General features: G+C 44.7%; 2 protein-coding genes across 2 annotated transcripts in view; one reads left to right on the plus strand and one right to left on the minus strand.

Annotated features, from left to right (window-relative positions):
- Positions 1-85: 85 nt before the first annotated feature.
- VASH2 (vasohibin 2) overlaps positions 86-27,752 on the minus strand; it is a 47,546-nt gene continuing 19,879 nt past the window's right edge. Inside the window, exons 5-7 of the mRNA XM_053606207.1 lie at positions 23,711-24,092; positions 22,490-22,605; positions 86-7,055 (exon numbers count right to left, since the gene is read on the minus strand). Coding sequence (XP_053462182.1) covers positions 6,983-7,055; positions 22,490-22,605; positions 23,711-24,092 — 571 coding nt within the window. The 3' untranslated portion in view covers positions 86-6,982. The remainder of the gene's footprint in view (positions 7,056-22,489; positions 22,606-23,710; positions 24,093-27,752) is intronic.
- On the plus strand, positions 11,326-11,697 carry LOC128596636 (mitochondrial import inner membrane translocase subunit TIM14-like). The gene has a single exon (XM_053606209.1). The coding sequence runs from the start codon at positions 11,353-11,355 to the stop codon at positions 11,695-11,697; it is 345 nt and encodes a 114-aa protein (XP_053462184.1). The 5' UTR covers positions 11,326-11,352.

Raw genomic sequence — 27,752 nt, forward strand, 5'->3', positions numbered from 1 at the left:
AGAATTTCATTTCATGTTTTTGGGAAGCTTTACAGTGGATCCGAAGTCTCTTTGAATTCTTGCAAACCACAACTTGTTTCCTTGTAAGGCTTGACTTCATTGGGAGAACCCTTATGTTCGTTCAGTCTTACCTTAGTTTATCTCAGAGATCATTGGGTCATTCACAGATGTCCAATCTACCATTTTAGTTTGTTTTTGAAGGGGCTTGATATTGCTTTTTAAATGTACAAAATGCTTAATCCGTTTTATTCCTGTCCTGAGCCATGTAACATGCCTGCATAATGTTGAAGTGTTTCAGTATAGGCCACCATAATTAGTGAGAGGATGAAGTGCTTTACAAATAAGTCTACTTTTTCCACCCTGTAACAGGGGTAAGCCTAAGAAAGGCAGAGACTCTGGAATTATGTCTTTGTTTCCCTAGCATTGTTTTCATTTTTATTTATTTATTTAATTGAGACAGAGTCTCACTTTGTTGCCCTGGGTCGAGTGCTGTAGTGTCACAGCTCACAGCAACCTCAAACTCTTGGGCTTAAGTGATGGTCTTGCATTAGCCACCCAAGTACCTGGGACTGTAGGTGCCTGCCACACAGCCGGCTATTTTTTTTAGAGATGAGGTCTTACTCTGCCTCAAGCTGGTCTTGAACTCCTGGGCTCAGGCAATCTACCCGCCTCGGCCTCCCAAGTGCTAGGATTACAGGTGTGAGCACTGTGCCAGGCCCCTAGCATTGTGTTTTCCTTTTTCTATTCAGCTTCAGAAAAGATCCCTGGGTTGAGGAATTTTATTTTACTGAACCCATTCTATAGAAACTTATTTAATTAGGAAAATTGGAACAAAGTGGCAGCTGTAAGATTATTTTTGTTATGCTTCAGAAATGATAGGAATCCTGTGAAACTCTGGTGTGGGGATTGACTTGGAGACCTACTACATTTTTAGCCTTTGTTTTGAGACAGTGTTATCACTCTGTTGTCCCAGGCTAGAGTGCCCTGGTGTCAGCCTAGCTCATAACAACTTTAAACTCTTGGGTTCAAGTGATCCTCCTTCTTCAGCCTCCCAATCAGCTGGGACTACAGGACCTGCCACAATATCTAGCTGTTCTCTATTTCTAGTAGAGTTAGGGTCTCAAGCTTGCTCAGGTTGGTCTCAAACTTCTGAGCTCAAGTGATCTTTCTGCCCCAACCTCTTAGAGCAGTGGTTCTTAACCTTCCTAATGCCACAGCCCTTTAATACAGTTCCTCACGTTGTGGTAACCCCCAACCATAAAATTATTTTCATTTCTACTTCCTAACTGTAATTTTGCTACTGTTACGAATCACAATGTAAATATCTGATATGCAGGATATATTTTTATTGTTACAAAGGGGTTGTGACCCACAGGTTGAGCACTGTCCTAGAGCATTAGGATTACAGGCGTAAGGTATTGTGCCTCAACTTTTTTTCTCTAAGATATGGTCTTATTCTTTAGCCCAGGCTAGAGTGTAGTGGTATTATCACGGTTTACTATAGTCTCAAACTCCAGGGCTCCAGCAGTCCCTTGGCCTCAGCCTCCTGAGTAGCTGGGACTAAAGGCACATATCACCACATCTAGTTAAATCTATTTTTTGTAGAGATGGGGTCTTACTATGTTACTTAGGCTATTCTCAAACTCCTGGCCTCAAGCAATCCTCCTGTCTTAGCCTCCCAGAGTGCTGGGATTACAGGCAAGAGTCATGTGCCCAGCCCCTAAGTAATCATTTCAACTGTTGGTTTTGTTTCTAGAATGTTTTTTTCTTTTACACTGATGCATCAGTGAAATGGTGCTGACAGTTTTTATGAAGTGGTTATGAGCAGGTCTAATAAATCTTCTATGCAAGTGTTTGAGTCAAAAATTTTAAAACATAAAGTGTTAGCAGGGCATGGTGGCAGGCACCTGTAGTCCCAGCAGCTAGCCGAGGAGTTGGAGGTTGCTGTGAGCTGTGTGACGCCACGGCACTCTATCGAGGGCCCTGAAGTGAGACTCTGTCTCTACAAAAAAAAAAAAAAAAACATAAAAAGTGGAAATTTCCTCTTTTAGACAGTAGGAGCAAAGGATTATATGCATTTTTACTACATAGTAATTTTAATGAATTATAAACATTTTTACCGTGAGTTTTATTAATAGAATGCTTCATCTTAAATTGGAAAGCTGTCACAATGTTGGACTGAAACATTTTTTTTGGTACTAAAGCATTTACTACAATTATTTTTAAAAAATAAGACAGATGAAAGCCTCAGAAAAAAGCATGTAGATTATAATGATTTGCTTATTAAAACTTGTAATCGAGTACTTTTAAATATTTCTCACTTTGCAGAGTTTTTTTTTTTTTTTTTGTAGAGGCAGAGTTTTATTGCCCTCGGTAGAGTGCCGTGGCATCACACAGCTCACAGCAACCTCCAACTCCTGGGCTTAGGTGATTCTCCTGCCTCAGCCTCCCGAGTAGCTGGGACTACAGGCGCCTGCCACAACGCCTGGCTATTTTTTTGTTGTTGTTGCAGTTTGGCCAGGGCTGGGCTTGAACCTGCCACCCTCGGCATATGGGACTGGCGCCCTACTCACTGAGCCACAGGCGCCACCCGAGAGTTTTTAATTGTAGTGTTAACTATAGTTCCAGGATTTTCCACATTTTTTAGTAGTATTTTGCAGAATGTTATGATATGTCCTAATTAGCAGATATAGTCCTTATCAAATTACAGGATAAGTAGTGTAATTATCCTTTTTAGTATTGAAGAAAGAAAAAATGAAAATTCATTGGTTAATTACTGCTTTGTACTATGCGAACTTCTTAACAAATAACTTTATTATATGTAGGTCATTGTTAACAAGCTGACATCCCTGAAAACTTCTGTGAAAATTTGATCTTTTATATTCTGATTGATACATTGTGATTTTAAGCCCATTACTTTACGTGCTTTACTTTGACAGAGCTAATCCCTAACATTGCTTTCTACCTTAGCTTATCAAATGAAGTATTATTTTGTGGATCAGAGGCCAAAAAGTCAATGCAAGCTTCTCATAGGTTTTTAAAGCTCCACTAAAAATAATTATCCACTGTCTTCACTTTTTTGTTTTTGACCAGAAGAATTAATAATTCTGGTGGAGCCTTGTATTTACCTACCAAAAACAATTAAATCTGATTAATTGCTAAAACCAAATCTCTCAGTCTCAAGTGCTATACTATTCAAGTTTTAAATGGAAAAGGGAATTACGGAGTAATAAAATTTTGGTTTTACTATACCCTTTTGTTATGAAGATAATATGCATGGTTGAAATCTTGTCTTTTTTGGGAATTGAGCGACTGCCTGCTTTTAACCCTTTGCTTTTCTAAAAAAAACAATAAAAACAAAAATACCAAAGTTAGAGATCCAGAGAGTTCAAAGGGTTGAGGGAAACAGAAGTGTCACGTGCTTTGCACTTTATACTTATAAATTATGTAATACATTATTATCATGATTATTATTATTTTGAGATAGTCTCTCTATGTCACCCTGGGTAGTGTGCTATGGTATCACAGCTCACAGCAGGGCTTAAGCAATTCTCTTGCCTCAGCCTCCCAAATAGCTGGGACTACAGGCGCCCGCCACAATGCCCAGCTATGTTTTATTGTACTTGCCATTGTTGTTTGGCTGGCCCGGGTCAGGTTCGAACCTGTCAGCCTTGGTGTATGTGGCTGCCACCGTAACCACTGTGCTACGGGTACTGAGCCAATTATGTAATAAATTAGTACACTTGTACATCTGTGCAAGGTCTTGTGGTAGGTGTACTGAGCTACATAAGCTGTCCTATTGCCTCTTTTGAACTATTTCATTACCCTTTTCATACATTTTACTTGGGGTGATGCTATAATAAGTGAATTGAGATGTGCCAAAATAGATTAATGTTTAAATATGTAGTATGAAGATCATGAAAGAAAGGTGAAAATGATAAATTAGTTTACTGGAACAAGTACATAATAGAGGACAAGAAAAAAATTTATACCATCTTACAGTTTTAGGGGAATAAAAAACCCGATTCTTAAGTTTCCAGGATGGTTTTATTAAAGTCCCATGCTGCATATAAACACAAATGATGAGAAAAACGTTAACTTGAAACATGCACTTATCTGGCATTCTCTAAAATACCATTATACAAGTTTTCATTTACTTAGAAAAATACCCACTAAAACAATCACAGTTTTTCTTAAAGATTTTAAAAAAATGTATTGGCCAGAACAAAGTCCAAGAGAATAAACAAGATTCTGAATTGTATGTCAAAAAAACTGTACAAGGTTGTACATAAAACTATAGCTTACAAAAGCCTCGGTATAGTAAGAATTCTGAATTAAGATTTCCAAAGTTCTATTTACCAATATCTATTAATAAAATCCTTATGAAATAATTGACTTAGAAAAAGTGAGATGCTCATGATTTCAGAGTATAGAAAATACTAAATATCACTTTCATAAATAAAGTGTACTCAAAACAGCACAATATATAGTCTAAAATCAAGATTTCTGTCATCATTCATTTAAACTTTGCATATATTGCCATGATGCTTAAGCATAGAATTTCTCTTGTATTGATAACCTTTTTAAAAACTAGATTGCAAATCATTTCATAGTTTTGTTTTTTATCTTTTGAATCATAGTCTTAAACTGGGGTGGGGGTGGGGGGTAAATTAGGAATTTGGTGCCTACCTTTTATCTTTTAGAAATTGACATATTCCATGGGCAATAAGCATAGAATGACAACTAAGAACCTATTAAATGAATTTTCATGTTTGTGTGGCTAAACCTTGCTTTTGGAAAATGAGTCTAAAAATCAAGGAACAAATGTGGAAAAAATTAGGTTACTAGTCATCAAGCTAGTTGGCAGTTTTAAGGCTTCTGTATCAGCATATTAGAAACAATTTGTATTCCTAGTCTTACCCTCCCCGCCTTTGTTTGTGGGAAACAAGAAGCTATGCAACTGTGTGACATTCTCTATTTTAGATGGGGCAGTACTTAAGTGAAACTTGGCAAACCCTATTCCAAGTCTTAGAATGGCTGTAGTGTAGTAAGTAGTCTACTTACTAGGTATAATCAAGTTTCAGACTGATAAATATATGGTTAAGTCAGTCATGTTTTACAATGAGAATGAAACGATTCGCTAACTACTACAAACATCCTAATACATGTGGCCATGAGGCTGCAAATGGGTTGCTGTGTGAAGTTATACAAAGATAACTCAATTTAAACTAATGATCCTATTCCTGAAGAAAAAGATAAAGCTTAGAGTTTGTAACTTATACTGAATTTTAATCTAATTGAGATGTATACTTATTGGTCCTCTTCATCTAAGGGCAATTAGACTTCCTTCTTTTTCAAGAAAACAGTACTTTTCATTAATACTCACTTTCAGGGTGCAGAAAGCTCTTGGGCACATAGCTGAAAAATGAAGCTCTTTTGCTTTCCGTGGCACCCTCAGAGGTTTTATTGGTAAAGAGTACCAATGACCAGATTCTTCTTTTTTTTTCTTCTTTTAACTTCCTTCCTCTAACCACTTTCAATCAAAGAAGGCCAGAGGAGAAGCACTGAGACTGGAATAAGACGTTTCTTGACTAGCAGACTTTTTAAATAGGCCTCTTGGTCCCATGTGATGGCGTGATTGCTAAGATAAATCCAAGGAAGTAGCCACAGTACTCTCGGCATTTATACACTACAGACCGTGTGGTCTGCAGTCAGAGTTACACTGTAACTACCATAGGCAGGCCAGATACTCATTCTGTGTTTCATGGACTAAATCAGCTAGAAGGTGTAACACTGTACCAGAAGACTTCCATTAAAAAAAAAAGTTCTGCTTCTCTAATTCATTGTATTTTCAATACTAGTTCCTAAAGTAGTACCTAAAAAGCAAGGTGCTGGGGAGTAATCACGTTGCATCACATTTGGTCTTAATGTAAGACATCAGAACACATCTTTTACAACAGTGAGACCCTTCCTTATAATTTGATTGTTTGAGTTCTTCAGAATGAAAGCCTCATGAGGAGGTTAAAAATCGGGTGAAATGTGAACAGAAAGGTTATCTGGTTCTCAAGACCTGCTGATTCATCCCTAGTCTCTTTGCCTAAGTGTGTCACTGTCAGAGGTAATTGCAATACGGCTAAATTTGTGTAACAGCGCATGCCATGACCTCTTGTATTTTTTGCTGGAGTCTGCAAAGTTTAAATGTTAGTGACAGAACATAGACTAGCTTCTGAACGTGCTTTTTTGTTTTGTTTTGAAAGAACAAAAACTATCAGTGAACGCTTTACGAAAGATTAAGAAAGAATAACTCCAAGATCCTGAAAATGGTTTCTTGTATTGCCAGAAGAATTTCAGTGCTTTTTAGTAAAACACTTGCATATAATACCTTAAATCACATATATGTGTGCACCAAGAAAAAACTCCAAACTTGTGGAGATCCCCCTGGGAAATACTGGGGAAACAATACAAATAGAATATAAAAAAAAACCAAACACCATTACATTTGCATATCTGATGTCAGAATGCTGAGGTAATATTAACTGCTTAAAAAAAAACCCACCCATCTTTGCTCCTGTTATTGCTGAAAAAGACAGTAATACTGATTTGAGTTACCTTACTATACCAAAAGTTCAAAAAAGGATTTCATGAACATTCTCTATTGGTGAGGCATAATGTTCAAAGCAAGTAAAAGAAAGTAGGTAAATGGAGAAATATAAAACTACAGTTATGGTTGTTATCCTTAAGATCTTGAGTGAGGGAGAACAGTCCAATCCCAAAGGGGCTTATGACTTAGCCTTTTCACAGTTGCCTCTTAGTGAAATTTTTAAAGCTAATTGTTACCACCCACTCAGATTCTATTTCTAGGTGAATCCTTAAAAATAAAATTCACAAGCTCTTAATAAATAGTTGCAGTCCTCCTGAAGATGCTGGCTAAAGTGCAGAGAGAAGCACCACAGAAACCCTCTTGCTGGCCGGTATGGCTTGGCTAAATTCGGATTTGATAGCCCACTTCATTCAGTGTACTGAGATCAGTCACCTTCTTTTCAGGCAGTGCAGGCCTAAGGTAAAGACAGAAATATGATGGGCAGAGAAAGATAATTAAGCATTTTCAAGGGCATCTACCCAGTTTCCCTAACCCTTGTGGGTATCTGTCTCACTCCTGTCCCCTCACCCTGGCAGCCCTAGATCCCAGCTACTCTACTTGTTATTTATTTATTTGAAACAGAGTCTCAGTTTGTCCATCTGGGTAGAGTACCGTGGTGTCACAAACAGCTCACAGCAACCTCAAATTCTTCGGGTTGAGCAATCTTCTTGCCTCAGCCTCCTGAGTAGCTGGGACTACAGAAACCCACCATAATGCCCGGCTAGTTTTTCTAGAGACAGAGTATGAGACAGAGTATCACTCTGGCTCAGGCTGGTCTCAAACTCCTGAGCTCAGGCAATCCATCCACTTCTGCCTCCCACAGTGCTGGGATTACAGGTGTGAGCCACTGCAGCCAGACACTCTTCTTGTTTTTAAGTCCACCACTGTAGGTTTTGCAGAACATTTTAACAATGTTTTCACATAGAGTCCAAAACATTTTTTTTTTTTTTTTTTTTGTAGAGACAGAGTCTCACTTTATGGCCCTCGGTAGAGTGCGGTGGCCTCACACAGCTCACAGCAACCTCCAACTCCTGGGCTTAAGCGATTCTCTTGCCTCAGCCTCCAGAGTAGCAGGGACTACAGGCGCCCGCCACAATGCCTGGCTATTTTTTTGTTGTAGTTCCGCCGTGGCCAGGTTTGAACACACCACCCTTGGTATATGGGGCTGGCGCCCTACCCACTGAGTCACAGGCACCGCCTAGAGTTCAAAACACTTTTCAGGATGTTGAATGAGCCTTTTTCAGCTTTAAGCCTAATTTTGGTCACACTGTAACTTTTGAAGCCCTGTGAACTTTGCAAGGGTCTGAAAAGTCCCCTGTACTATAATAGAAATAAAACTCTGAGTCAAATTCTCCTTGAAATATGGCTTCCTAGAGTTTGTGCCCTTGGGGGAAGCTCAGGTTCCCAGAGAGAGATTCCCAGTTATCTTTGATAGAGCGTTAATATTCCAAGTTTGAATGTGTAAAAACCAAGGTAAGTCTTTCAGAATTCATCAGAGAAAGCATGTCAATGTGGAAAATCATTCAGTGCCAAAGCATCTCTTCCTTAAAAATATTTGCTAAAGTAATTTAAGTCATATAAGAAAGTACTTCAAGGTGGGAAAAATATCATTCAGCAGAACATATGTCTTCATTAAAAACATTCACTGAATGACTTTCGACTTTCTCTTGTTGTGTTTTAGAGACAGAGTCCCTCTGTCACCCAGGCTGGAGTACAGTGGCATGATTATAGCTCATTGCAGCCTCAAACTCCTGGACTCAAGCAATCCTCTTCCCTCAGTCACCCAAGTAACTGGAACTACAGGTGTGCGCCACCATGTCCGGCTAATTTATCTTTTTGTATATATAGCGTCTTGCTACACTTGCCCAGGTTGGTCTTTAACTTCTGGGCTCAAGTGATTCTCCTGCCTTGGCCTCCCAAAGTGCTGGGCTCACAGGCATGAGCCACTGTACCTGCCCTGCCAAATGACTTTACAATATAAAACTATGCCTAAGCAGTATCACAATTTATCTATAGTCCCCCCCCCCCGCTTTTTTTTTTTTGAGACAGAGTCTCAAGCTGTCACCCTGAGTAGAGTGGTGTGGCGTCACAGCTCACAGCAACTTCCAACTCTTGGGCTCAAGCAATTTTCTTGCCTCAGCCTCCCAAGTAGCTGGGACTACAGGCGCTCACTACAACGCCCAGCTGTTTTTTGGTTGTAGTTGTCATTGCTATTTGGCGGGTCCGGGCTGGATTTGAACCTGCCAGCTCCCGTGTATGTGGCTGGTGCCCTATTTGCTTGAGCTACAGGCACTGAGCCAGTTTTTCCATCTCTTAATGAGCCTCTTCTCACTTCTTGATGAGAAATAACTGAGATTATCAAAACTTTCCTATTTAACCATTTTTACAAGAACATCAATGACATTTTTAGGTTAAATATGAACCTTGTTCTTTTTGTTTTTTTGACAAAAAACAAACTTTTTGTCACTCTCAGTAGAGCGCTAAGGCGTCATAGCTCACAGCAACCTCAAACTCTTGGGCTTAAGCGATTCTCTTGCCTCAGCCTCCCAAGTAACACACTATAAGCCCCCGCCACAACACCAGGCTATTTTTAGAGATAAGCTGTTGCTCTGGCTCAGGCTGGTCTCAAACCTGTGAGTTCAGGCAATCCCAAGTGTCGGGATTACAAACATGAGCCACCATGCCTGGCCTGAACCTTGTTCTCGTTAAAAAAAAAAATAGACCAAAATGAAAATATAATTGTTTAAAAACTTTCTTTTCAGGCCAAGCTAGGTGAATTGATTGCTTGACCTCAGGAGTTTGAGACCAGCCTGAGCAAGAGCAAGATCCCATCTCTAAAAATAGGTGTTGTGGTGGGTGCCCGCAGTCCCAGCTACTCAGGAGACTAAGGCAAGAGGATCACTTGAGCCCAAGAGTTCGAGGTTGCTGTGGGCTACGACACTCAGCACTCTATCAAGGGTGGCAAAGTGAAACTGTCTAAAAAAAATTTAAAAAGCAAACTTTCTTTTCTTAGTTGATACCTTTGAAAGATTTCATGACAGCAAGTCACTTCTCCTGGCACAGAAGTGGTCCAACTCATTCAGTGTTGATGTAACTAGAAAAATTAACAGAGAGCTACTACTGTTTAGAGCCCAGCTCGATGAATGGCTTTAGTCTCTACCAACAATTCCACTACCCCTTCTCTCTCTACTCTCTCTCTGAAATAGGAAGAAAGTCATCAACAGTCTATGATCATCCTCTCTGAAAACTGACTACTCAAGGTAGTCAAGAAATCTTCCCTAACTTGCTTCTCAAAACTTGTAACCTTGTCTCTGATGCATGAGGCTTCTTTCTCAGCTTGATCAGGTACCCTACATTATCAATCAGGAGTCATGCCTCTTAATACTTTGTGTCTCTTCTCATGGTGCCTGGGACATATACATGAAGCTGATAAATATAGCTGACTCCTGTTAGAAATTCCACCACTTCTCATATATAGACTCTAGCTCCTTGTATCAGAGCTCAAGGCTTTGGGCCTTCAGGGGGATGGTGTCTTATGGTTCACACATGCCCTGGAGATTAACCATTCTCTTTTTTTTTTTTTGAGACAGAGTTTCGCTTTTTCGCCCTCGGTAGAGTGCCGTAGCGTCATAGCTCGCAGCAACCTCAGACTCTTAGGCTCAAGCGATTCTCTTGCCTCAGCCTCCCAAGTAGCTGGGACTACAGGCGCCCGCCACAATGCCCAGCTATTTTTAGAGACAGGGTCTCACTCTGGCTCAGGCTGGTCTTGAACCAGTAAGCTCAGGCAATCCACCTGCCTTGGCCTTCCAGAGTGCTAGGATTGCAGGCGTGAGCCACCACGCCCGGCCTTAGCCATTCTCTTTAAACAGAGCCACAGCCTATAGGCCTGGAGGAGTGGCTCCCAGGGGATGCTGTGAGGACCATTCTTACGTTGACACTTTTCAGGATTCAAAGTTAAACTTATACAGGGTGGCCATAAAGTTCGTGTGTAATTTAAAATAGACTGTAAATGTAGAATGTAAATGTTTTGGCACAGTAACTGAGATAACGCTGGAAAGGCTATGTTAACCACTGTGATAAAAATGTGTCAAATGGTTTATGAAGTGAGTGTATGATGCCCCATAATCATATCATTGTATACAGTTATGATTTAATAAAAAAAATAAAATAAAATAGACTGTAATATAAATATTATATTTGTGTCCAATATAAAATAGATGAATTTTATGGCCAGCCTGTATTTCTGTCCCAGCCCTCAGCCCATTCATGTGAAGTGAACTAGGCTTCTTACAGGTCAGGTTTAAAGAGTCCCTGTGCAATTGTTCATTTTGTCATAAAGCCGAAAGTGACATCTTCTTGCCCGAGGTGGTATCATCATTACAAATATAATAGCTAGTTTGAGACTTTCTCTCTCAAGTATACCACTCATACATTAACATCAGTCTACAGCAAATGTGGTTAGAAATTTAGAAAGGTAAGTAACTTCTCTCCTCCCAGTGTACTGTTTCTAGAAAACTCAGTAATTAAAAATTCACTTGCGAGTGGTTTGCGGCTTCTACTGTCATGGTTCGTAGGGCGCCTGTGCCCGGGAGGCTTGTGCGTACTGCCTGCGGCTGCGTTGCTCCTCGGGAAAGGTGCGCAGTTCGTGGCCGCGGCCTTTTGGCTGGGATGATCCGTGCTCCCGGTGGAGGCGGAGGAGCTGAGCTGGAGCCATGGCCAGTACAGTGGTAGCAGTTGGACTAACCATTGCTGCTGCAGGATTTGCAGGTCGTTATGTTTTGCAAGCCATGAAGCATATGGAGCCTCAAGTAAAACAAGTTTTTCAGAGTCTGCCAAAATCTGCCTTTAGTGGTGGCTATTACAGAGGTGGGTTTGAACCCAAAATGACAAAATGGGAAGCAGCACTAATACTAGGTGTAAGCCCTACTGCCAATAAAGGGAAAATAAGAGATGGTCATCGACGAATTATGCTCTTAAATCACCCAGACAAAGGAGGCTCTCCTTATATAGCAGCCAAAATCAATGAAGATTTACTAGAAGGTCAAGCTAAAAAATGAAGTAAACTTAGCCGGGCGTTGTGGTGGGCGCCTGTAGTCCCAGCTACTCGGGAGGCTGAGGCAGGAGAATCGCTTAAGCCCAGGAGTTGGAGGTTGCTGTGAGCTGTGTGAGGCCACGGCACTCTACCGAGGGCCATAAAGCGAGACTCTGTCTCTACAAAAAAAAAAAAAAAAAAATGAAGTAAACTTATAATGAATTTTAAGTTCATATTAGTTATATATGTGAGAGCCAACTTTTTATAATAAAATGCCTCAGAGGTTCAGTTTTGAAAATGAAAAAAAAAAAAAAAATTCACTTGCGAAAGGAGAAGCCTGGAGTACCTAAGTGCAATCCTTGCTTTAGAAAAGGATTAAATGCCAGTCATTTCCTAGACCAGTTACCATACAACTGCTACATATTTCCTGGTATTGTAGATATGTAAGCAGGTATTTCTTATCCAAATATGAAATATATTTATATTAAATGATACTTCACGCTGACACTTTTAATGATCTGTGTGTGGCAAAGTCAGTTGTCTCTCAACATCTCTCCACTTCTTTAGTAAACATCCCCCTCTCCCGATTTTCACCTGAGCACACACCTGCCTAGAGTACAAAGGACACTTCCCAGCCTCCCTGTAGCCAGGCCTGGCCTTGGACTAAGTTGCAGCCAGTGAGATTTAAGTGGAAGTGTGGTGGGGCTGTCAGTTACCAGGACACCACTTCAAAAGATAATGGGCCCTCATCTTTTTCTCTCCCTTGCTCTTCCTGCTGATGGGAATGTGGAAGTAAAGTGCTGGCTGGGGTGGGGACTTCAAGATGATCACTAAAGATGGCAGAGCAGGAAGAAGCTGTTCCCACCACCTCTGCTGAGCTGCTTTTTCATAAAAGTGAAGCATGTTTAAACCACAGCTGAAACTTAACCTTTACCCACAGCCAAACCTGATCCCCATAGCATTTTCCTCCACCAACTCACTAGTAAAATGCTAATTCAGGCCTAATGCTAGTCACAGGAGGTGCTGAGTCAGCCTAAGGGAGGGTAGTATGTGGAACAAGGACATCCTCCCAGCAAGTTCTAATTCCACTCAGGGAAAGTGCCACATTCTAAACAAAGTCAGGAGTCACCCTCGCTTCTAAGACCCTGTACTCCCTGAAGCCCTGCGAGCTATGCAGGATCCAAGCCACGGTGGCTCTTTTTAGAGCTCTTGTTGTCTCTGAAAATTAAGCATTTCCTGTGCTGAACAAAAGACTCCCTTGGTCCTGTGCTCCTCACAGGACCTACCAATTAGCTTACCTGGTTCTGAGTCTTTCTCACACTTCCTTCCTAGTCTAGTATCTTCCACAACACGAAGTCAGACCTCTCCTCCTGAAACTCTGTGCTGCCCTTTGTATGTGGAAATAATGCTATAAGATACTAGCTTAATACAGTTTTTGAAGTGTTGGGAAAGGTCTGTACTGGCCTATTTCCTTTCCCTCAGTCCTGTGCCCAGTAGCACCCGCTGGAAACTCAGTGGCCAGGGCAGCTACAGGCGAGGAGTAAGGAGAGCCATCAAAGGCTGCTCATCCCTACAATGTGCGCTCTCCGGGACCCCTCTCGCTAACTTAACCACAGTGAAGCCACTTCAGAGCCACTTGCCTGACTTCCTAACTTAGAGCCTCTCAGCCTCAAGGAACAAAATCACATTTTTTCATAGTTTGTTTCTAGAACTTCATGCTTTACCATTACCTGTGTTCTGCTGTTGGTACATTTGGAAATCGATGAAATTTAATTTGGGAGTCTCTGGCCTACCATTTTGAGACTTTTCCTTAGCACTGCCACCAGTTTTCCTGTGCCTTCAAGGTGCCAAGATACCACCACTATAAATAGCATTTATTCATTAGGTACTTAACAATGTGCCAGGCATTGTTCTAAGACAGCGGTTCTCAACCTGTGGGTCTTGACTTTTTGTAACAATGAAAATACATCCTGCAGGGCGGCGCCTGTGGCTCAGTGAGTAGGGCACCGGCCCCATACACCAACGGTGGCAAGTTCAAACCCAGCCCTGGCCAAACTGCAACAACAACACAAAAATAGCCGGGTGTTGTGGTGGGCGCCTGTAGTCCCAGCTACTTGGGAGGCTGAGGCAAGAGAATCGCCTAAGCCCAAGAGCTGGAGGTTGCTGTGAGCTGTGATGCCATAGCACTCTACAGACGGTGACAAAGTGAGACTCTGTCTCTAAAAAAAAAGAAAATACATCCTGCGTATCAGATATTTACATTACGATTCATAACCATAGCAAAATTACAGTTATAAAGTAGCAACAAAAATAATTTTATGGTTGGGGTCATCACAACATGAACTATATTAAAGGGTCGCGCCTTTAGGAGGCATTAGGAAGGTTGAGAACCACTGTTCTAAGAGGTTTGCATGTATTAATTAACCCTCACCGTACCCTTGTGGGGTTGATACTGTCCATTTTATAGATGAGAAAATGGGACGCTGAAAGTTCAGGAATTTGCTCAAAGTTAGCAAGCAGTGGAGCCAGAGTTGGTCCCCAGAATCTTGAACTCATGCCTTTAAACCACAACAGAAGCTGCCCCTTTCCTCTCCGACTCCAATTAAAGCACCTTCCCAAGCATCTGAGAAGGACACCAGGACCTCTGCAGCCTCTGCACATTGGCTTATATTGCCCTTATATTGTGTGAAATGCCCTCCCCCATGAATTTTCTTCCTTCAGGGTCCAGCCCACATGCCACTTATCCTATGAAGGATTTTCTGACTCCTTACCCTGACAAACCACTACATGTCCTGTATCCTGTGGCATTTCCTTCTGTACCTATGCTGTGGTTTAAATGTATGCCCGAAAGTTCACGTGTGGAAAACTTGACCCTGATGTGGCAGTGTTTGTTGGGAGGTGGGGCCAAATGGAGGTGTTTGAATCATGGGGGAACTGCCCTCATGATCACATTAATGCCATTACCTTGAGAGAGGGTTCCTTATAAAAGGCCAAATTTGGGGCGGCGCCTGTGGCTCAGTGAGTAGGGCACCAGCCCCATATACCAAGGGTGGCAGGTTCAAACCCAGCCCTGGCCAAACTGCAACAAAAAAGTAGCCGGGTGTTGTGGCGGGCACTACTTGGGAAGCTGAGGCAAGAGAATCACCTGAGCCCAAGAGCTGGAAGTTGCTGTGAGTTGTGACGCCACGGCACTCTACTGAGGGCACCAAAGTGAGACTCTGTCTTTAAAAAAAATAAATAAATAAAAATAAAAGGCTAAATGGGTCCCCCTTGCACCCTCACTGTCTCTGCACCTTCCCCCTTTTGCTATACAACGATGCAGCAAGAAGGCCCTTGTCAGATGTTGGCCCCTCAGCCGTGGGCCATCCAGCTTCCATAACCATACTCAGTAAACGTCTCTTCATTATAAATTACCCAGTCTCAGATATTCTGTCATAGCAGCACTGTACCAGACAGACTTCAGACAGACTAAGCCATCAGCTTTTAAAGAATCCTGCCCAGTCATAATCCTCGTGTCTGCCTTGGAGACTGTGCATTTTGAGAGCAGGGACCAAGGAAATTCACCTATGACTCCCACTGTGGAATACGTGCCTCTCAAACAAATTTTGGTCAAGTTGTCACAAATGTGTAAGTGGCTGATAGGGCTTTGTATATAACTTTTATCATGGGATATTTTATTTTAACAAAGTCCTAAACTGGGAATTCAAGTTACTGTGACAACCTTTTAAGAATAACAAGTAGGAAGCACATTTATTTCCTGTATAGGAGAGACTTTAACCCTGAAAGCCATGCGGAGAACCTGCCTACTTAACCTGAATATGATTCTGCATCAACAGCTTGCGTGCTTCCAAAGGAAAGAGACTTGGCTGTCTCCTGTGTCCCCACCCCTGCCACCTCCCCTTGTGCACCCAGAACCGAGGGGGAAAACAAGGCTAATGCTGGCAGAAAAAAAGTTAAACTGAGATTCCTGGTGAAATGCCAGGAAGATGAAACCCTTTTTTACATAGCAACAGTGGCTGCAATTTCCTTGCCTGGCAAAGAGCAGAAGTAGGTTATAGCAGCATGCCACCTGCCCGTGGGGCCCAGCCAGAAATACACTGGTCAGTCCCTGCCAGTTCATCTCAGGGCCAGAGCTGGTGAGCTCTTGTGTGTGGGGAGGTCTCTTCCAAGTGCTCCCCCAACTATAATTAGAATATTGCCAGGAGATTTATTTTTAAGTAACATGAGCACCAGGATGATGATTCAGCCTGGTCTGCACTTGCCCAGAACCTCTCATGGGCTCCAGCATTATTATTTCAGACTGAACAATATTTTTCTCCAACACCCCTCTCCCCACTTTTGTCCAAGTAAGGCAAAGAAATCAAAGGATTTTCCTTTTGCCAAGGCTCTCAGGCAGCATTCTGTTTTAGGGGAAAAGAAATAGGGAGACTTTAAGTTTCCTTTGACTCTGTGGAAGGAACAAGGGCCCTTCTCTCTCCACACACACATCATCGTGTGTTGTCATGTAAACGTGTCCAGGGTGAACTAGGGTGAAGCCTTGCTGGCCTGGCCCCAGGTCTACCCCTAGCTCAACTACAGGTCTGCATTCTGGAAGTGAGCTGGGCAGAGGCTATTCAGAGGGGGAGGTGGTTGGGGAGGAGAGGGTAGTGGTACATAGAGTAAGTTTTTCTGTGAAAAAAATGCTACTAGTGTTTACCGCTGCAACCTAAAGTTTCACAGTTGCACAATGAGTCCTTTGTGGCAGCTTGGATACTGAGGAAGAACCCGGCTCTACTGGATGCTGCTATCCTCAAAGCCACAGAAACCTCAGAACCAGAAAGGGGTGACAGGGGGGACATCACCACATACTAAGGCTAAACATACAAGTGGGAGGCCGAGGCAGGTGGATTGTTTGAGCTGAAGAGTTAGACACCAGCCCAAGCAAGAGGGAGACCCTGTCTCTGTTAAAAATAGAAAAACTAGCCAGGCATTGCGTTGGGCGCCTGTAGTCCCACCTACTCAGGAGGCTGAGGCAGGAGGACCGTGTGAGCCCAAGAGTTTGAGGTTGCTGTGAGCTGTTATGATGCCATGTTACTCTACTCAGGGCAACAGAGTAAAACTCTTATTTGGAAAAAAAATACTCAAAAAACATACAAGTAGGAGTGTGTCTGGGTGAGATAAGATTTAAGAAAAGAAGCAGTAAATGGAAGGGAAGCTTACCAGGTTCCCCTGGGCCGCCAGGTGTTTCTTTTGTACCTCTGACCGAGGGCTGTGTCTGGGCCCACGTGCCAGCCTGCAGGTACCCTCACACACACCTGCAAGGGCCAGTTTAGCTGTACAGTCTGTGGACTCAGGAGTCTAGGAAGGGATAGATGGTAAAGATGCAACTCTAATGTTAACCTCTTAGTTCTCAATGTTAAGGGCATGGGACAGATTAGATCGGGTGCTTTTGGCCTTGTACATAATGAGTTTGAGCAGGGATCCCAGAGCTCCTCTCGTCAAGTCTGGCGGGAATCAGGTCAAGGCAGGCCCTAATTTAGGATGTCTGGGCCTATCCAGGTAGGCTATGAAAGCAAATGTGGCCTCTGTGGGAGAAGCACAGGGGTGGGGGAGTGATTCACTGACACCTGTCACCCTCATTCCAGGCTGGTCCTGCTCCTCCCTCACATTCCTTACTTCTCAGAACTGCAGGCACCACTGCTGGCAGCTAACAGGGCAGACAGCTGAAGTTGCTCTGTAAACACAGAGGCCTCAGCCAAGACAGATTCGGCTCTGAAGAGATTTGCCAGCCCTGTGTTCATCCCTTCAAATCCTACCCAGGCGGGAGGCTCTGTTCAGAGCCCAAGAGCTGTGGGCCTCTGTTTGCAATTGTAGGGCACAGATTCCAGTCTCTGATCTCACCTCTTTTCTGCAACAGAAAACCCTTCAACTCTAGGAACCCTCACCCCGTCTGACCTGTCTGACCCTGGGGAGCTCATGGAGACTCTGCCTGAGGCAGACTGTTCTGCTAAGGCCCATCCTAATGTCTTGGTTTCTCCGAGCATCCCTAGGATCCTGGACCATGTGAAATGCCACTAGGAGGGAAGAAGGGTTACTAACCAGGGCAGGCATTGGCGTAGAAACTGCTCGCATCATCTTGGAGGTTTAGCTTTTCCCTCCATAGTCTTCCTGGTTTTCTTTTCTTTTCTTTTTTCTTTTTTTTGCCCTCTACCTTCCATGCGGAGGGAATTTTCTCCTTTTCCCCCAGGAGTATTTTCACATTTGGGATCTAAAGAGAATGAGTTATTTGGCCTCTTTCAAAATATCGTCAATGTCAGCTGGGCACGATGGCTCACGCCTGTAATCCTAGCACTCTGGGAGGCGAAGGCAGGTAGATTTCTTAAGCTCAGGAGTTTGAGATCAGACTGAACAAGCGTTGAGACCCATCTCTACTAAAAATAGAAAAACTAGCCAGGTGTTGTTGTGAGTACATGTATTCCCAGCTACTCGGGAGACCCAGACAAGAGGATCTCCTGAGCCCAAGAGTTGGAAGTTGCTGTGAGCTATGATGCTACAGCACTCTATCCTGGGAAACAGAGTGAGACTCTGTATCAGAATACAAAAAATAGTCTTCAATGTGATTAGACCATGGAATCAAATTTATTCATCAAATAGCCTCTATTTGAGGCAGATGTCTGACAGAATGGAGCAGCGATTCCATGGTCCCGCCTTGTGGCCTTAGCGTGAAAGGAGACCTTATCCTAAGCCACGGCTTATTAACCTCTGGGGCCCTGCGGGTGGCTAGCAGGGAGCTAGAACCCACTAGAGCCATGAGCTGCCATAGAGATCTGTGACAAAGATGGGAAATCAAAAAGAAAAAGGGAGGCAAAGAAAAGAGGAGAGACAGAGGGGGAAACAGCCATATGGAGGAGAAAAGACAACGAGGTTCTCAGGGGCCCTGGGGGATGCTGGCCTGAGGTTAGAAGAGTGTTCCCTGTGGTCACTCCAATGGGCATGAGCTGCTTTCATGCTAACACATGCAGCAAAGCCACAGAATCCCATTTGCTCACTCTGACTCATCCAGGCCTAGGCCACAGGCAGCCAGCCCAGAGCCGTGAAAGGCCCCTAGGGAGCAATCGTGCCTCTCAGTGGGGGCATGTGATACTGAACGGTTCCTTATTGGGCAGGGTGATCCTGGGCTCTGCAGGATCCATCCATCTCTGGCCCCCAGGCCCTAACAGGAACCTTCCTTGTTTAGGGAAAAGGAAGAACCAAAAAACTTCCCCCTTCCACCACATTTCCAACCCTGCTCTCCCAGAGCTGACACTGGGTGCAAACCCCTGTGAACACTCCTCACTGCAGAGCCGCAAGGGGCCGGGTTGAGAAGGGGTTGGTTTAAGTTCACAGAGGGCCTTTGAAACATGGATCTATCTCCCTTTAGGAGCCACATGAGGAGGAAAAAAAAAAAAAAAACTTGACTGTTCCATGTAGTGGGCACTTTAAACACTCCAAGGGGAACAGAGCAGGAGAAAGCACCTGTGGGTGGAAGCGTGGGGAGCCCGTTTCCCTCTTGAAACCTGGTCTCAGCTGACGCTAGTGCAGTCATTCCCACTTGCCCTCCCACTCAGCTGACTCTTGTCAACCCAGTGACACTGATCCTCCTTTCTGAAGGAATTATTTAGACAAGTGCAAAAATGGAGAGGAATTCAGGGCTGGAAGTAGCTCCAGCTGGAGGGAGAGGGTGGATGGGGGTCTAATGCCACTAAAATTATCCACATACAGAGAGAGGCTGGACCCCACAGCTGATGGCCCTCTCGCCTGTTATGGTAATTTTCCACCCTCTGGGCTATTCCCAAGCTTCCTCATGACACCAAACACATTTAGAAATGACTGGATGGCCATATGTAATGCTAAAATAATAGCCCAGGGATAGAGTCACCAAACCCTTCCTAGGCCTGGCTATCTTACAGGAGCTTCCTGGAGTTTGTGGAGCTATTGGTTCATAACTACATCTGTCACTTTCTCATTTCCTTGCTGAAAGCCAGGGTTACCTGGAGAAAAGCCTGTGTGGTGACCGCCATGGGTAGAAGCCGAGAAGCTGCTTTTCTCCAAATAGCTCTAGGAACCCAGGGGTCCCGAGTTCTAGCATGTCACAATGGCGGGAGCTGGCATCTGGACGGGGAGGCGGGGCTTGGAGCTTCAGTACTTCCGCAGCCCCTCTCTCACACCCCTTCCCTTCCTCATCTCCTGCTCCCGAGATCCCGTCCCCAGCCCTGAAACTCAGAAGTCTAGGTTTAGGAGGGGTTGGGCAGAGTCTTCCCTCTTTGTAGACATGGATCCATTCCATCTTCAGCTGAAATTTCCGCCCTCCTAAGTGCTAGCAAAAGAAAGGAAGCAGCAAGGGCTTCTGCCATGGGATTTGCTCATACAAAATTGTCCATAGGCCCCCATGAGCCCCTCGGGCTCCCTTACGGTCAAAGTGTCCCAATGCCACCTGGCCCTAGTTGTGGGGGAAAAAACCCTAAAGATTCTGAGCCCGACGCTGGGAAGAGCTTAGGGAGGAAGACTCCTGGGAATCAGGGCTCTGCGGGACAGGGGCATGAGTCTGGGGATTCTGAGGCTGGGCGCAGACACCCCAGTTTTTTGGAAAGTCTACAATCTCCTGGAACCATCGGCTGTCACCACTGTGCTCTGAGGCCTCTCCCACTGGGGCTGGTCCCACTTTGGGGCGTGGGGAGGGAGGGAAGGATGGCAGAGCCTGTCCTGCTTCTTCTTCCTTGGGCCTCCTCAGGGCCTTATCATCACTTCCTTTTGCCTTCTCTCTTTTTTCTTTCCTGGCAGCACTCCAGCTACTGTTTTAACTGTCACTTCTAAGGAGATGGCTCCAATAAACATGACCTATATCCTCAACTTCCTCAAACCCCAGATGGGCATTTTCAGCAGCTCCCTCATGCCTCAGATGTACCTCAAATTCTACCATCCAAACTCAAATCTCCTCTTTCTCCACCTTTCTCAAACCACTACCACCTTCTGATATTTATCCTGTCTCCACAAATAGCTTCTAAGATCTTTCCCACCCCTGGGCAAGCATGGTAACTTTTCCTGTTAAAACTTAACACACCTCTGAATGCAAAGTCCCTGTGGTTCCAAGTACAATGGATCTTCAAAACTAACAGCTGCCATTCTGGGCCTAATTCACTGCCAGGTAGAATGTTTAGGCTTTCACGTGCTCTGGACTCCAGCTCAACACCTGCTAAAGACTGGGATTTCCTAAGGGAACGATTCAGTCTCCTTAGGCAGGATGGGGAATAAATCAGAGGAGCAACTTGCTTCCTATTGCTGGGTCACACACTGCATGCTTAATCACCCAACCCTCTGTGAAGGCTTCCTCTGAGATGACTGCTCCTTTATGCAGTGACAGCAATTAACGGATATTTGAATCAGAGAGAGAGATAGGGTCAGGGTCCAGGGTCAAGGGCAAAGGGCAGCGGTCAGCAAAGGGGGCAGGCTTGGGGAGGTCAGGAGTCCACTATGAAAGGTCTCAGGCCCTCCTGCTCCCTACAAGGATGAATCCGGGCTGGAACCATTCCAATCAACCTCCCACTTCTTCGCTTCTCCCCTTTCCAACTCGGACACCAGCCATTGTAGCTGAGGCCCTCATGGCTATAAATGCTGAACCCTGGGACTGGCAGTGGGCCATGGAATGGGGACAAGTAAGGAATCTTCCTTGGAACTGAAGATACTTCATCCTCTCCTGTTTTTCTAAAAACAGAAATGCGTTCCTCCCCTATCAACCATTGCCCTAAAGTCAGGGGACATGGGCTCTTGTGCGAGCTCCCTCACTGACCAGCTACAAGACTTATACAAGACAACAAACCCTTTTTGTGTTCTGGTTTCTTCATCTGAACATGAAAACTGTAAAGCATTCCCCATTTACCCTGTAGGATTGATGTGACCATAATAATGGGACTGTGCAAAAGCAGTTCACTGTCATTACATCGCCTAACTGGGTCTTTACATCAATCTCCTTAGAAGGACAGGGCAAGCATTTTTATATCCTTTTAGGGGTGAGAAAACTGGGGCTCCTTAAGGGTGAAGGGTTTGCTTGGCTGCAAGGCTAGCATGCAGCAGAGCTGGGCTTCAACTACGCTCCTGTGCACCCAGCCCCAGCATGGCAAGAGGCTCCTGTGACACGGGATGCTGCTATTATTTTTTCCCAGGATGATTATAGTTCAGACATTTGCCAGTGGATTAGCACTGGTTACTCTGGACATCCTAAGTGCCTCCAATCTGTCATTTCTTAAGTGGGTCATTTTGACCTAAAAAGGTGTAGGAGAATCACTGACTTGGGCCTAAAATAGGGGAGGGTAGAGTTAGCCAAGAAGAGGATGAGCCCGTGGGTATTTCTGATGCCATCCTCTGCTGATGGCGATCATACTTTCTGCTGGGCACACCTTTAGGAAAGTCCATAGATTCTAATAATTCCATTTTGTGGGTAAGAAAACTTATGCCTAAGAAGACAGGCCCAAGGTCACACAGCTAGTAACTGAGCTATTCCAGCCCCAGATTTTCTAACTGTAAGTCCAGTGCTCCTTCCTTGCTGCCTGAATTTCAGGCTACTTTTCATCTCATCCTGTCTGGGGCTCTTCCCTCCATTTGTGTGTACAACTGACAGTGAAACAGCAGCAATGGGGGTTATGTGCATAGTGGGTCCTTTTCTGTAGATGTCCCTGCCTGACAGGGGCAGCCCTCTTGAAGATCACCATCTGGTTCAAAGGCAAGGCTTGGAACACAGCTTTGTCTTCATGGGATAGGACAACACCACGGATATGTGTTGGGGAAGAGGAAATATTACTCACGACTTGTCTCGCCTGCCGAGCCTTCTTGGGGGGCTTGCTTGTCTCCTTCTGGGGGACAGGGATTTTCCCCGGCTTCTCACCTGGGTCGGAGACAGGGCACTTGCAGGTTTCAGGATCTGAAGGATATATGAAGAATTAACCGCACTGCTTCCTAAAGGACCAGCCCAGCATCCCAGCCCCCAACGCATTCATGATGCCATGGTTTAGAAGGCACCAAGCAGGAAGACTTCCAAAGGAGGAGGTCGGAGACACCCACATTCCTCGCCTATTCGGCATTAGGAAGAATGAAGGCTGTCACTTCCCAGAGGGTTAAGTGAGATCACATTGTCCCCCTTTCTATGGCACAGACAGCAGCAGAGCCCAATGCCTTGGCCTCCTGGGGCTATGCTTGGTTGCTTGGCAAGTTTCTCTTTTCATGAGGGAAAAGTCCCATCTACGCTGCCCTAGAAACCAGCTTGTTCTTCCTCTGCTATCCCATGTACATGAAAGAGTGGTTTCAATCTATCAAGAATCTCCACTCCAGGTCCCACAGAGTGAAGATGACAAGTCTGCAAATGCTAAACATAACCACGCCTGACGTCAGCACAATCCCTTTCCCCTGTGGTGTCCAGTGTATGCACAGGCTTTCTCTTAGTGACTCCACAGCCCTGGAGGGACGAGGACACCATGTCACTTTGGAGGTTAAACTGGTAGAGGGAAAGAGGGCTTCTGAGTACAACCGGTATAAGGCCTGCATGGCGGATGCTTCCTCATTTGCTTTGGTTACACGAGGTTAAAATTTTATGCCAAAGGGCTTTGCGATTGATAAGGCAAAACAGAGATATAATATGACCCTGAGATAGATAATAAAGTAGGGTGAGCAAGTCATCCTGATTTTCCTGGGCCTTACGGAGTTATAGTTCTGAAAGTGTCATGCCACGGTAAAGCCCTCAGGTTCCAGGCAATCTAGAACTGGTCACGCTATTAAAAAGACAAAACAGAACAAAACTAGAGTTTCACTATAAAATGACTAACATTTTAGATCCGATTTTATAGGAAGAATTGCAGGCCAAGATACTGCTTAAACTGTAACATTGAAATTGATTTTAGCTGTTTTTTGAAGTAGTATGTGCAAAAAGAGACATTAACCTCAAGACATTTTGACCATCCTTGAAAGATAAGGCCTGGAACAAGAGAATAGGAAAAGGGCTCTCTTGTGTCACTTGTCTTCCCAGCACCTACCTTCATTCTCATGTCCCTGGCATATTTTTCCAGCTCCTTCCTTATGTCAGCCCTCAACATCTTTGAGACGTTGAGGACCAGCTGCTTCCACTCAATGGGTTGGAAGCTATGAGGCTCATGGGGGACGTACAGCCCAATCTTGACCTTCTTGACTGTGTGCAGGTATTTCTTATAGGAGTCTTCAAAGTCAAAGATGAGGTCACTCAGAGTCCGAAAGGTTAATGGCTTGTCCATCAGCTCCGCCCTTCGGCTCATGCCCAGTGAGCCATAGCGGCCATTGCAATAAATCCCCAGCACAACATGGTGAAAGTAGTTTCCTGAGAAGTAGGTTTTAAAGCTGATGGGGAACCGCTCAATGGAAGGCTGTCCATTGGTTAAGTATCTTAAGACAATCTGAGTCAAGGAAGAGAAAAGAGGACTTGAAAATGCACAGAGCTTAGACTCCCAGGAAAGGAACGCCCTTCACAGGAGTCAGGAAGTCCACCCCTTTGTCTCTGAGCCAGCCCACGTCAAACTTTCCAGACTAATCCTTTTATGAAGGATTCACTTGATATCTACAACTACCCACTTATATGGTATGTATCAAAAACTAACATGGGACAAGGAGGAAAACTTTTCATTTTCTTTAGTAATTTCATAAATGCAAAACAAACAAATAAGTCACTTTTTCCTCACTGAGTTTTCTACAGGGAATGAGGAGCTATTAGAGAATTTATTTATTTTTACACAATTGGAATGACATGCTCAGACTGCACGTGTGGGGCAGACCAAGAATGGAAGGCCTCCGCAATGGTTCAGTTGAGGAAGGAAAACCAGAATCTAGGAGTGGAGCTGTGAGAGGCAGGCTGGCTGTGTATCTGGATGGCAGCGTCAGCACAGGTCCCATCTGCATCCCGTCTGCTGCTTGCATTGGCGCTGGCCCACCCCTGCCAGCAGCCCTGGGTACCACCCAGAAGGCAGCCTCCAGTCCCCAACCCACTGAGTGTGACAGTTCTCTCCACTTACTGGCCCATTTGGATCTATCAACAGCCTCCTGGCACTACCTTGGTTTTGGCCCCCCAGCTCCACATTGGCTCCAAGTAACCTCCCCATTGGGCAAGAGCCACCACATCCTCACAGCCCCCGCAAAGCCCCACAACAGCCCTGGCGAGGCCATCATCACTCCTAGACCCAGCTTCTCTGCAGAGGGATATTGGAAACTCACAGGGTCACTCCTCTGCCTTTGGTGACTCAGGAGTCTTCCTAAGGTAAGTAATAATCCGGGTGCCCACTGTGGTGCCTGCAGTGTGGTGAGTGCTCAGTGAAGGGATACAGTTCTCTACCGTCTGGGAATGTGTCTATCATTTCCTCATCCAATTCACTTTCCACACAGAATGACCTCTTTTTTTTTTTTTTTTTTTGGAGACAGGATCTCACTCCGTCACACAGGCTATACTAGAAGTGGCGTTATCAGACCCCACTGCAACCTCAAACTCCTGGGCTCAAATGATCCTCCCACCTCAGCCTCCCAAGTAAGTAACTGGGACTCCAGGTATAGTCTAAGCACCACTACACCCAGCTAATTTTTGTATTTTTCATAGAGATGGGGTCTCGCTCTTGCTCAGGCTGGTCTCAAACTTCTAGCCTTAAGTGATCCTCCTGCCTTGGCCTCCTAAAGTATTAGGATTACAAGTGTGAGCCACTGCACCCATCCAGAATGACCTTCTCAAGCCAAAATTTGACATACATCACTCTTCTGCTGACGAGTTTTCACTATCCCTCATCTTTTTCAGGCCTTCGCCAAATCCCTGAGCAAAGTCCTTCCATGATTTGGCCCCTCGCATCAAGCCTCTCTGTACGGTCTCATTTTTCCCGACACCCACGGTTAGCCCACCTTCCCTCTTCCTACTGCAGGCCCTTGACAGTTTTTTGAAGAATTCACCTGGAGGCCTGCAAGAATGCACATATTGGTACCTACTGCCCTCTGCACATATATTCTCCCCTAATATGAAGTCAAATGTAACTGAGCCTTTTTAATGACCTTTACATCATATGACCTTTACATTACAAAGCTATGAGTCCAAAGTGATTATGCAGCTTTTAAAAATATTAGGCTATTAAACAAACTCTACACTACATTACATCCCTACTGTAGAACTAACTTCTTTTATGGCTTTGCTCACACATCAGCCTTAGAGCACGGGGGACTGAAACCTGGAGAGATCTTTGGAGGACTCGTGAGTGGTAAGGATACCGTGGGGTTGCCCTCTCCGCTCCTGTGGCTCACACAGATTGCACTGTACCCTAGAACAGCCTCACTACTAGCCACTGGCTCTTCCTGGTGTCACACCTCCTCCAACCTTCCTCGCCTTGCTTAGACATCCTCACCACTCCCCCAAGCACCCCCTGACCAAGAACTCCCGTAGCCCTTGCTGCTTACCCATCCTTGGGACAGCAGAAGTTGTACTTCATGCCCTGATAGCCCCTGGGCACAGTGCAGGCCTGGTACACAGAAGGGCTTGCAGGAGGAATGAACCTTAGATTGTGAGGATACACTTCCTTACACTTAAAAGGATGGCACTTGGTGAGGGGCGAAATCCAGGGACTCTGACAAGAAGGGTGCTGACAGAACCCAGTCCACAGCCCTGACGCGGACTTGTCTTCTGTCCTTAAGTTTAATCATAGACAGGTTCTCTCTGTCCTGTTCACCTTCTCTTCATTTTGTCATGTGAGATTAAGTGGCAGTTGGGAAATGAAATGACGTCCTCTGAGTCCTCTCACATAAATTCTTGCTTTGGGAGACAATAAGGCGATTTCTTAGTTATTTCAGCCAGTGTAACAAACCCTTAGTGTCTACTGCGCCAGACCGGCTGCTACCAAGGGCTGTGGGGCCAAAGCTACAAAAGCAGCACTTCTCTGGAAGTCAGGTGGGAGACAAATTCAAAACGGACACAAAGCAATCAGAATGGAGGGTCCTCAAACAATTCAATAGACTTACCAGACTCGGCAATTCCAAATGGATGGAAAGCAGGGACTCCAACAGATGTTTGTACACCCATGTTGTTAGCAGCACTGTTGGCAGTAGCCAAAAGGCGCAAACAACTTCAATGTCTGTCAGTGGATAAATGGATGAACAAAAGGTTGCATATACACACAACGGAACATTATTCTGCCTTAAAAAGGAAGGAAATCCTACCATATGCTATAATACCAATGAACCTTGAAGACGTTATGCTCAGTGAAACTAGACAGATACAAAATGACAAATGTTGTATGGTTTCACTTATCTGAGGTTCCAAGAGTTGTCCAATTCAGAGACAGGAAGTAGAATGGTGGTTGCCAGCTGGGAAGAGGAAATGGGGAATACTGTTTAAAGGGTACAGAGTTTCAGTGGGGGAGATGGAGACATTCTGGAGATGGACAGTGGGCGTGCTGCCCAGCATTATGAATGTACTTAATACCACTGCACTGTACACTTAAAAAAGGGTTACAATGAGCTGGGCCTGGTGGTTCGTGCCTGTAATCCTCGCACTTTGGGAGGCTGAAGTAGAAAGTGGGAGAATCACTTGAGTTCAAGGGTTTAAGACCAGTCTCAGCAAGAGCAAGACCCCATTTCTACCGAAAATAGAAAAATTATCCAGGAGTTGTGGTGAGTGCCTGTAGTCCCAGCTACTTGGGAGGCTGAGGCAAGAGGATCGCTTGAACCCAGGAGCTTGAGGATGCTGTGAGCTAGGTTAATGCCAATATTTTACCACAACAAAAAGCAAAACCAGAACACAATGCCATGTGTGTTGTTAAGAGAGGCAAGCCCTGGCTTGGTGCTTGCAGCACAGTGGTTACAGCGCCAGCCACATATACCCAGGCTAGTGGGTTTAAACCTGGCCCAGGCCAGGTAAACAACAATGACAACTGCAACAAAAAAATAGCCGGGCATTGTGGTAGACGCCTGTAGTCCCAGCTACTTGGGAGGCTGAGGCAAGAGAATCGCTTAAGCCCAAGAGTTTGAGGTTGCTGTGAACTGTGATGCCACAGCGCTCTACTGAGGGCAACATAGTGAGACTGT

This window comes from Nycticebus coucang, chromosome 10 (assembly GCF_027406575.1).
Source record: "Nycticebus coucang isolate mNycCou1 chromosome 10, mNycCou1.pri, whole genome shotgun sequence".
Lineage (NCBI taxonomy): Eukaryota > Metazoa > Chordata > Mammalia > Primates > Lorisidae > Nycticebus > Nycticebus coucang.